This window comes from Colletotrichum jinshuiense, chromosome 5 (genome assembly GCF_051148585.1).
Source record: "Colletotrichum jinshuiense chromosome 5, complete sequence".
In the NCBI taxonomy this organism is placed as follows: domain Eukaryota; kingdom Fungi; phylum Ascomycota; class Sordariomycetes; order Glomerellales; family Glomerellaceae; genus Colletotrichum; species Colletotrichum jinshuiense.
Window position 1 is genome coordinate 3738892 of NC_139312.1, and position 10371 is coordinate 3749262.

The window sequence follows — 10371 nt, forward strand, 5'->3', positions numbered from 1 at the left end:
CCCTCCAAATCTTCCGTCTCAAAAGACCAAATCCTCGTCCAGGTCATCTCCGCTGCTATCAACCCGGCCGACTACAAGATTGCTGAAGGTCTGCCTAACAAAGTGCTTATCAGCAAGCCAGCAAGCCCGGCCCAAGACTTTTGCGGACGCGTCGTCGCAACCCATGCCGCGAAACACTGATCTCAAAGAAGGGCAGTTGGTATTTGGACGGCTAGAGTGATGAAGTTTGGAACTTTCGGACAACTCGTCATTGCATCAAGCGCTGGTTGCGTTCCTCTGCCCGAAGCCGTTCATCCTGACGACGCCGCCGCGATCGGGACAGCCGGCCTGACGGCTTATCAGAGCCTTCCGCAAAGTATCGCAAAGCCTGGGACTCAAATCTATATCAACGGTGGCAGCGGCGGAGCCGGCGTGTTTGGAATACAATTCGCGAAAACACTAGGCGCGTCTGTTACAGTGACGTGCTCCATGGACAACACTGAGCTATGCAAATTGCTTGGCGCCGATGACGTGATTAACTAAAGAAAGGAAAACGTGTTCGAGGCACTGAAGACAAGGGGACAGGTTTACGATCTAGTGGACGACAATTTTGGCCCGCCCGGCGCCTTATATAAGCAAAGCTAGTATTTCCTTAAGCGTGGCCCTATGTTTGTGCAAATTGGCCTCCCTTACGCAATTGCGGCCGTATTAAACACTCTCGACAGTGCCCTCAGGCCTGGCATTCTAGGGGGCGACGTCACCGTTTCAGTTCTTATCGGTGAAAAATAAGCCTGAGGATTTTGAGCAGATTGCCGACTGGATGTCGGCGAGAAGAATAAAGGCAATACTTGGAGAGGAGTTTGAGTGAGAGAACGCGCCCAAGGCATTCAGCAGATTAAAGGCAGGTTATGCAAAAGGGAAGGTTATTGTGCATGTTGCCAGCACGTAATAACTGCTTTATATAATACTCCTGTGTTTACTTGGGTTAGGTATATATGATGCCGGTCTCATAGGACGTTGAGATCGCAGTTAGGGTTAGGTTGGATAATTCGTACTACCGGTTGAACTAGGTCCAGTCTAAGGTTTTAATTACCAAAGTTGACGGTATGGCCCCTGATTTGCTTCAAGTTGGTCGGGCAATCAAAGCCTTGGTAGCCTTATAGTCGTATTTTGAAGTGGTCCTCCCCAGGCTATGTCTCAGTATTCGTCCAAGTCTTGAGAAACTCCTCCCACATCACCAATGCGAGTCTATTGGTGCTCTCCTATTTTACCATGATTTACTTTAGCAACATGTATTCGCTGAAGGTGAAGAGTGTTGGAGGTTGCATATTCACAACCCCAGCACTGCACACAATAAGCCACTTGTCTGGACCCCGCCTTACGCCGGGGGGCTGCAATTCACCAGTCACGTATCTTGGTCACTGTATAAGAGGTATTCGTGGCCATGGAGAAACCTTGACGATTTCTGATCAATTAAATCTCGTCTGGGGTAGAACATATTACAATAACGATTTCTTAGGACTTGGATATGCGTTTATAAGAAGGTGTATTTACCTCACGGTAGCTCTTTCTTTAGGTGGCTTGCTTGATAAAAGTAGAATCGCATTGAGTTCTCACTTGATTATATATTAACTAGGTCACCAAATTCTTGGCGTGATACCATCTATTACAGCTTCACATAGCGCCACTAAGACGTCCTCGGACGACTGCGAACCTAGGCATTAGTGCAAACCAGAGCATCAAGCCACAAATTAGTGCACCCCGAGTTAATCTGGGTGTTCCATTTGCGGAAGTTAGCCACGGTGATGCTCGCCTTCGTTGCAATGGCATCACACGAGTCGCCCGAGACAACCTTGTAGAATCGGCTGCAGTTGGATACAATGCCGGGCATGGGCGTGGCGGCACCGGGAATGCCGACGCAGGCGTAGTAGTCCTTCAGGAGATTGTTACAGCCTGTTTTTGGGTAAGAAAGTATCAGCGGCGAATTCAGTCAGGTGGATGAGTGTGCACGGGGGGATGAACATACTGGAGTTGATCTGAGTGTTGTAGCTGCGGAACATGGCGACGGTGATCTGGTTCTTGGCGGCAACGTTGTCGCAGGTGTCGCCGGAGGCAATCTTGTACCACTTGTCGCAGTTCCCCACGGCACCGGGCAGCTGGGGCGTGTTAGTCGGCCCCGGCGCGGCGGCGGTTGTAGTCGTTGGCGTGACGGCGCCGGGGACCCCGGTGCAGACGTAGTAGTCAAGCCAGAGGTTGGAGCAGCCAGCGTTGATGTCGGTGTTCCAAGACCTGAGCTGGGCGACGGTAATGCCGTTCTTGGAGGCGACGACATCACACGAGTCGCCGGACTGGATCTTGTAGTGGCGGTTGCAGTTGGCGACAACACCGGGCATGACGGGAGAAACGGTCGGCCCCGGCGCAGTGGTGGTCTGCGCCGTCGTCGTCGGCGGCGTGACAGCCCCGGGGACCCCGGTGCAGATGTAGTAGTCAAGCCAGAGGTTGGAGCAACCAGCGTTGATGTCGGTGTTCCAAGACCTCAGTTGGGCGACGGTAATGCCGTTTTTGGAAGCGACAACGTCACACGAGTCTCCAGACTGGATCTTGTAGTAACGATCGCAGTTGGCGGCGGCGCCGGGCATGACGGGAGAAACGGTGGGGCCCGTTGCGGCGGTGGTGGTGGTGGAGGTCCGGAGGGTGGTCGGCGGCTGGGTAGTGGTGGTAGGCCTCGTGGAGGTGGAAGTTGTAGACGAGGGCTGGGCCGGGGGAGTAGTGGGATCGTCAGGAGTGAACTCGCCGACGACACAGTAGTTCTTGCCGACCTCGAGGTTAGGGCAGGTCACACCGGGGTTGATGTTGATGAACTCGTCGACCGGAATGCCCCAGCTGGAAGAGAGGCTCTCACACGTCTGGCCGCTCTCGGCCGGCATCTCGAAGAAGCACTCGACCCCGCGGCGCGCGTGTGCTCCGGCCGAGACCAAGGCCGGTCCCGAGAGGAGCCCGGCGGCGACAACGAGGTGAAGACGGGAGACGTACATACTTGCTAGAGTCTGTCTGGTGATAAACGAAGGAATGAATCAGAAACTAGAGGCCAAATGAAGGTGGATGTCCTGCGGGAGATGGTTGGATCCTGCTCTTCCCAGCAAATGCCAGGTCGGACATCTTATACTTCGTGCTGCGAGCGACTTTTGCTCTGTTCGCAGCCTGATGGCCCGCCCTCGGAATGTCCGCGGCAACCCACGATCCCTCGACAAAGTGCACGTTGTCCCATCGCGACTCACTCAAAGCAAGCTCCATTGCGGTCGAAATAGGTAAGCGGCATGCTCGTAGGGGCCGTGAAATTGCGCCAGAGACGAATATGTCCCGTTTCTGACTGAAGGAAATGAGGCTCGATGGTAGTTTGCTGCCTGCAGCCTTGGCTCCAGCCCTGGCCCTGCGAGGCAATGAAAAATATTCCTCCCCGATGCTCCCATGGCCCCCAAGGCTCGGCAATGTAACCCTGCGCGGAGGCAGGACGGCAGGGTTTATTCTTCGGGCGAGATCGACTTAAGGTGTGGCGCTCTTACGGGGGTCCTCACTACCAAGCCTCGGAAGCGCCCTTACATAAACCACGCACTGCGCTGCCAATGTGGAAGGATCAAGCCAAGTGGGAAAACAACATTACGCCAAGTGAATGATGCAGGTCGAGACCAATGATCCCGGTGGGGCGGAGAGCTCGGGGCTGACGGTGGAGCTTGGCCCGGAGCTCGCACTATGTGTGAGTGGTCGGGGGTGGCGTTCCGGGCGGACTACGGCGGAACTCTGTCCTGGGCCGCCTCCGTATCATTGGTCGCTTCCGGGGGACTGCAGGGGGCCGAAGGCTAACCTTACTTTACTTCAACCGCTGCCAGCCATGCCCAGCCATAGCCAGCTGTAACGCTAGTCCCTGCTGAGTTGAAAAAGTAATTGGGTGTGTGCCTACACCCTGCTGTCAACCGAAGTCTCCATCATTTCCAGGTGTTGCCAACGTCGCCGTGCACTTCTCCCATCATCACCATCGCCATTACCGCCACCGTCACAATCACTATCAAAATCATCATCGTCACCATTGCCATCAACAGTAGCAACGCCAAAAGCAAAAAGAAGAAGAAAGAAAAAAAACACCACCATGCGTCTCATATCTCACACCGTCGGGACCCTCGTTGGCGCGTCGGCCTTCCTAGGGGCCGTGGCTCAAGCCGCCGACGGCGTGCTGGATATCGGCCTCGTCTTCCCGCGCCAGAACGAGACGTATGCGCCGATGCAGAGGTTTCCTGTCATCTTTGCACTCCAGAACGCCGAGCTGGCCAAACACCTCGAGCCTATTGTTGACCTTGACGTCCTTAACGGCTCCATGACCATGGTTGAAAAGATCAACGAGAGGACGTTCGATCTCAAGTGGGAAAACTACACCAGGGAGCCCTACCTTCTCTATGCCTTTATGGACTTCGAAATCGAGGGCCCTTTGCAGCTCCTCTGGACGACCTGGTGGAGACGGTGCGACGAGAGCGGCGACGACGTCCGTATCGTCAGCAACAGCAGTCAGCTCCGCCTCAACTTCAATATCAAGCAAGGCGCCCAGAAGGCCAACCTCGTTGATACGACAGCCAACGAGGAGAAGTGTGCCACCGACGTCGGGGTCGCCATCACCGTGACGGACGAGACACACGATGTCCCTAAGCCCCTTTCCGGCAACGACCAGTATGGTACTTGTGCAGTCGTCGCCTCCCCCTCTCCGACCCCTACATCGAACCCCTGCAGGGTCAAGATCGACAAGGCTACCGTCGAGAGCATGGAGGCCGTCGAGCTCGCTCGGAGGTGCAGGCGCCTGAACCCACCTGCCGACTGCCCAGAGGAGGATCACGCTATCCAGAATCTGGCCGTTGCAGGTGGCGCGACCCTCGCCGCCGCTCTTGGCGCCGCCGCCTTCCTGCTTGCCTAATCCGACCCGCAGTGGTCTCCGTTCCCCCATTCCTCTATTCCTCACCCCTACCATCTATTTCAGCCCGGCCCCTAATACCACTTTTGAGGCCTTATTCTCCTTCCCCCTTTTTTCTTTCTTCCTTTCTTCATCTAGTCAGTTATGTAGGTGCAGGGTTTAGCATCCAAGGAGGAGAAACTAGTCATTTTCATTTCACTAATGCTTACTCTATCTCACCTCCTTCACCTCCCATGCACACGACATGTCCGGTGACTCGTGAACGTAGGTCCTTGGCAGGAACATGCCTCTTGATGAACATGTCCCTTTTTGTCGGCTAGAATGTTGGGACCGAAAAGGCAGGGGGAAAAAAGCAATGTAGGTATGACACTCGAGATGCTTAATATTTAACGTGCTGTCCATTCCGCGCATTACATCCAGCCCTATTACCTTCTGGCATCCGACACACATCTAACTCCTTACGCTCTTTTGTGTGGAAACGCACTTCCCAAAAGTACGATACCAGCCTTCCTCATGTTGTAATCACACTGACGTTTGTGAACCTCTCTAGCCCTCGGCATCATGGTGGCATCACCATGGCTCAAGGTGGCCCTTGCCGCTGTCAGTCTTCTGCCAGCGGCCGTAACGGCCATCGAGGTCTGTCCCGCACGGTGCGTCGAGGCCGGCCCGAACCCGGGCAACTGGTCCGTCTATCCAAACTTCAACATCATCAAGAGGTGCCAGCAGACCATGTTCTATGGCTTTTCCCTCTACGACCCCGTCGATGACGCCGACTCCAATCACCGCATAGCGGCTTGCTCCTCCTACGGCACGGATTTCTCCAACATGAAGCCCGAGCCGGTGGCAGCCAGGCTCCTGGACGCCGCCAGTCCTGTCGACGTCGAGTTCGAACTCGGCTGGTGGCACGAGGGTTTTGGTTTGGCCAAGGCCGCCATCCAGTCCCTCGTGGAGCAGACGCGCGAGTACATCGACAACGGCCACGGCGCTTCCGATCGGCCTTTTATGCTGTATGGCCGATCCGGGCAGGCCACTATCGGTGTCTACATTGGCCAAGGTCTGCTGAACCAAGGCCTCAGCGCGTCTGCCCTACAGACGTTCGAGGACAATTTTGACACCCTCAATGTCACCACGCCCAGCTTGGCCATGCAGCTCTGCGGCCCTGACTACGACAGCACGCATACCTTTGGCGTCGTCGTTACTAGCAACGCTACATTCGCTCCCATCCAGCGCGCCATGAAGTCCTGGGCCAACGCGACTTGCCTGTCCTTCAAGGATTCCACCAACTTCCCCGGCAAGGCCACCTTCACCACGCCTCTTCTCAACGGCACCGTGAACAGCAACTCGACCGTGCCCAATAACTCGACTGTTGCGGCCCGCTCCGGCTTTCTTGAAGCGCGCGCCGAGTGCAAAACTACGCAGGTCGAATCTGGCAACGGCTGCGCGGAGCTGGCAGTCAAGTGCGGTATCTCGGGTGCCGACTTTGAAAAGTACAACCCCGGCATCTGCAGCAAGCTGAAGCCGAAGCAGCACGTCTGCTGTTCCAGCGGCACCCTTCCGGATTTCCGTCCCCAGCCCGAGGCCGACGGGTCGTGCTTCGCCTACGACGTCCAGGACAACGACAACTGCGCCAACCTGGGAGCCGAGTTCGGCCTGACAAACGAAGAGATCGAGAGCTTCAACAAAAACACGTGGGGCTGGTCGGGGTGCGAGTTGCTCTACTCCAAGACCAAGATGTGCCTGAGCAAGGGAACACCCCCATTCCCCGCCCCGATCCCGAACGCAGCATGCGGCCCGCAGAAGCCCGACTCACAGCCCCCGACAGACGGCAAGAACATCTCCGACATGAACCCCTGCCCCCTCAACGCCTGCTGCAACATCTGGGGCCAGTGCGGCATCACCAGGGACTTCTGCATCGACACCAACACTGGCCCGCCGGGGACAGCCAAGAAGGGCACCTACGGCTGCATCTCCAACTGCGGCGTTGACGTCGTCAAGGGCGCCGGGAGCGGCGCCATCAAGCTCGCCTACTTCCAAGGTTACGGTATGAACCGCAAGTGCCTGTACCAGGACGCACTCCAGATCGACACGTCCAAGTACACCCATCTGCACTTTGGGTTCGGCACATTGACGCCTACGTACGAGGTCGAGGTTGGAGACGCGCTGTCTTCTTACCAGTTTAACGAGTTCAAGCGCGTCCCGAATGCCAAGAGGATCCTGTCCTTTGGCGGTTGGGACTTCTCGACCTTCCCTGACACATACTACATCTTCCGCGAGGGTGTCAAGCCTGCCAACCGGATGAAGATGGCCACCAACATTGCCAATTTCATCAAGAAGCACGAGCTCGACGGCGTTGACATCGACTGGGAATATCCCGGCGCGCCTGACCTCCCCGACTTTGACCCCGGTAAGAAGGAGGACGGCCCCAACTACCTGGCCTTCCTCGCCGTCCTCAAGAACCTACTCCCCGGAAAGACCGTCGCCATTGCTGCCCCCGCCTCGTACTGGTACCTGAAGCAGTTCCCCATTAAGGAAATCAGCAGGGTTGTAGACTACATCGTCTACATGACGTACGATCTCCACGGCCAGTGGGACGCCCACAACGAGTATTCGCAGGAGAACTGCGACACGGGCAACTGCCTCCGCAGCCAGGTCAATCTGACCGAGACGAGGCAGGCGCTGGCCATGGTCACAAAGGCCGGCGTCCCCGGAGAGAAGATCGTCGTCGGCGTGACCAGTTACGGCCGCTCGTTCCAAATGGCCGAGGCGGGCTGCTGGGGCCCCAGCTGCAAGTTTACCGGCGACCGGCTGACGTCTTACGCGACGCCAGGCCGGTGCACCGCTACCGCCGGGTACATCGCCGACGCCGAGATCAAGGAGATCATCAACGGCGGCGGCGGAGCCAAGCGCCAGAGCCGCGTCGTGAAGAGCTTCCTTGACGCCAGCAGCAACAGCGACATCCTCGTCTACGACGACAACCAGTGGGTCGGGTACATGAGCGAGAGCACCAAGGCCGTCCGAGCCAGGCTCTACGCTGGCCTAGGCATGGGAGGAACCACGGACTGGGCTAGCGACCTGCAAGAGTTCAACCCAGTTCCCAAGCCGGCAAAGGACTGGGCCTCCTACATTGCCTTGGCGGCCAGCGGTGGCGACCCTAAGGAGAGCACCACGAACATCGGCAAGTGGAAGGACTTCCACTGCGAGACCGATGTCGTTTTCGATCCATGGCTGAAATCGTCCAAGGACCGCTGGAAGGCTGTCGACGCCGACAGTGCTTGGAACGAGGTCGTCGCCAAGTGGACCAGTACCGACAGAGGTCAATACCTGAGCTTCTCCCAGTCGCTCGAGCGAACGCTCAAGTCGGGCTCCTCGATGGGCTGCGGGTCGTTGAACGGGCAAATTGACAACTGCGACAAAACGATGGATTGCCCGGCCGGCGCCAACGGCGACAGCTCTGGGCCGGCGGCGCAGTTCATCTGGAACTCCATCATTACGATCCACAAGATGTACCACACGTACCGTGAGACTCTGTTGCAGCTGATTGGACCATTCGCCAACGGCGCCGACGACATGGAAGACACGTTTGCGCCTATCCCCGAGGAGAAGACGAACCAGTGGCTCAACATCTTGATCGATCTCTTGACTATTGGAACCCTCGGCGGCGCGGCGCCCTTCTTCAACGGATTCCTCAAGACGCTGCCGGCCTTTTCCAACGCCAACACGTTCGACAACACCAAGGACACCGTTCTGATGCTCATGGGTCAGACCACGACGCTGGCAAAGGACATGCTGTCGAGTCCCAGCCAGGACAAGTGGACCCCGTCGGAGCAGAACAAATTTTCCAACTACATGAACCAAGTCATCTTCGGCTGGATGAACGCTACCGAGTTCACTCTCGGCGAGCTCTTTGGCGGCGATGACGTATACGTGAGACTGCTTGGGAGCCTCATCTCGGATGGTAAGTTCATCGACGGGAAGCGCGATACGAAGGAGCCGGCACTACCCACAGCCGGCGAGGTGGAGGCCAACATCTTCAAGACTATCTACGGCTATTCCATCCCCGCCCTGTGGCGACGCTCCAAGACGTATGCCTTTGTCCTCGACTCGGGCGAGGGCTGCGACGGCAACCCACTCAGCAAATACGTCGACGACGACACGGCAAAGGCTACGAGCGTCTGTTACGACGGCACACTCTACTACCTGGTCCACCCGGACGGCGACGCCCGACCCTGCGAGTGCGAGCATTACGACGGGGGTCCCTGCCAGAGAGTCTGCCGGGACAACAAGTTCTCGGTGCCCGTCGGCCTCGACAGGCTCGGCGACTTTGGCCAGCTTTCCGTCGCAGATCTGGTCAAGGGCTCCGTCAACACGTGGCGCCACAACAACAAGGAGAACAAGCGCCTCAACATCACGGAAATGGCCCTCGAGAAGACGACGCAGTCCAACCTGCTCGACGTCAACGTCCAGACGGCGGGACTCGTCCAGCTCCCCGTCTGCAGCCCCGACCGCGCGTTCCAGTCATGGAACACGGGCAAGAAGGGCGGCAGCGACAACTACCCGTGCGACATCCCCCCCGGCAAGGACCACTGCGGCGCCTCGACGTTTGAGAACCAGGGCAGCAACGCCTCCCCCACCGTGGAGGACTGCAAGACGATCATCAAGAACATCGAGGGCGACGCGTCCACCGAGTTCACCCACCGCATCACCGGCCACCGCGAGATCCTGAAGCACGGCTCGTGCGCTTTCGGCATCGAGCGCACCGGCGGTACCGGCGGCGCCGTCGAGTTCAGGGTCGGCGGACAGGACGTCATCGATATTATCAACGAAGCCATCAAACAGTTTGGCGGCGGCGGCAGGGTCGGTGCCAAGGGCGTCATGCCTTGCTCTGGCACGACCGCTGGCACTACGGTGAATGTGGAGTGGGGCATATACTAAGGATCTTAACGTCTTGTATGAGTGCGGTTTATATCTTTGATGACTTTGATCTTCTCACGGATGCGCCTTCTAATGGCTTCATAGATTAACAGCCTGGATGGTTTTTTCTTTGTTTTTTTGTTTACATTTAAATTATAAAAAGATAATTATACTACGCATTAATGGTCACGAGGAGACTTTAACCAACCCTAACCCTACCTTTATATTCTAAGTGCATGACGTTGGAGTTAGCATTAAAATTCCAGGTAAATCTAAACACATTTGAAAAATTCAATGAATCCTTTTACATATTGTCACAGTCGCCCTATACTTTCATGAACTACTGAAATGTGGTGGTGCCGCGAATGCCCACCTAGATCAGGGACGGTTTTCTCAATATTCCCATATGATTTAGCTTAGACCCTATGCGAGGACAGACATAAACCCGATCAAGGCTTAGACTTTAATCAATTTAACAAGAGACTTTTCAGCATCAGATTAGAGACCTAGATATCACCGCCTATACA

The 10371-nt window shown here is 56.4% G+C and overlaps 3 protein-coding genes across 3 annotated transcripts; 2 read left to right on the forward strand and 1 right to left on the reverse strand.

The window, feature by feature from the left end:
- Positions 1 to 1693: 1693 nt before the first annotated feature.
- Positions 1694 to 3014, reverse strand: EsH8_V_000897 (uncharacterized protein; the record flags this gene model as incomplete). The annotated part of the gene is made up of 2 exons (XM_083273413.1): positions 1694 to 1932; positions 2006 to 3014. The coding sequence occupies 2 exons, from the start codon at positions 3012 to 3014 to the stop codon at positions 1694 to 1696; spliced, it is 1248 nt and encodes a 415-aa protein (XP_083126128.1).
- Positions 3015 to 4123: 1109 nt separating this feature from the next.
- EsH8_V_000898 (uncharacterized protein) lies at positions 4124 to 4936 on the forward strand (the record flags this gene model as incomplete). Its single annotated transcript, XM_083273414.1, has 1 exon — positions 4124 to 4936. One exon carries the CDS (start codon positions 4124 to 4126, stop codon positions 4934 to 4936), a length of 813 nt encoding a protein of 270 aa, XP_083126129.1.
- A 558-nt stretch (positions 4937 to 5494) lies between these two features.
- Positions 5495 to 9865, forward strand: EsH8_V_000899 (uncharacterized protein; the record flags this gene model as incomplete). The annotated part of the gene is made up of 1 exon (XM_083273415.1): positions 5495 to 9865. One exon carries the CDS (start codon positions 5495 to 5497, stop codon positions 9863 to 9865), a length of 4371 nt encoding a protein of 1456 aa, XP_083126130.1.
- Between the last annotated feature and the right edge of the window lie 506 nt (positions 9866 to 10371).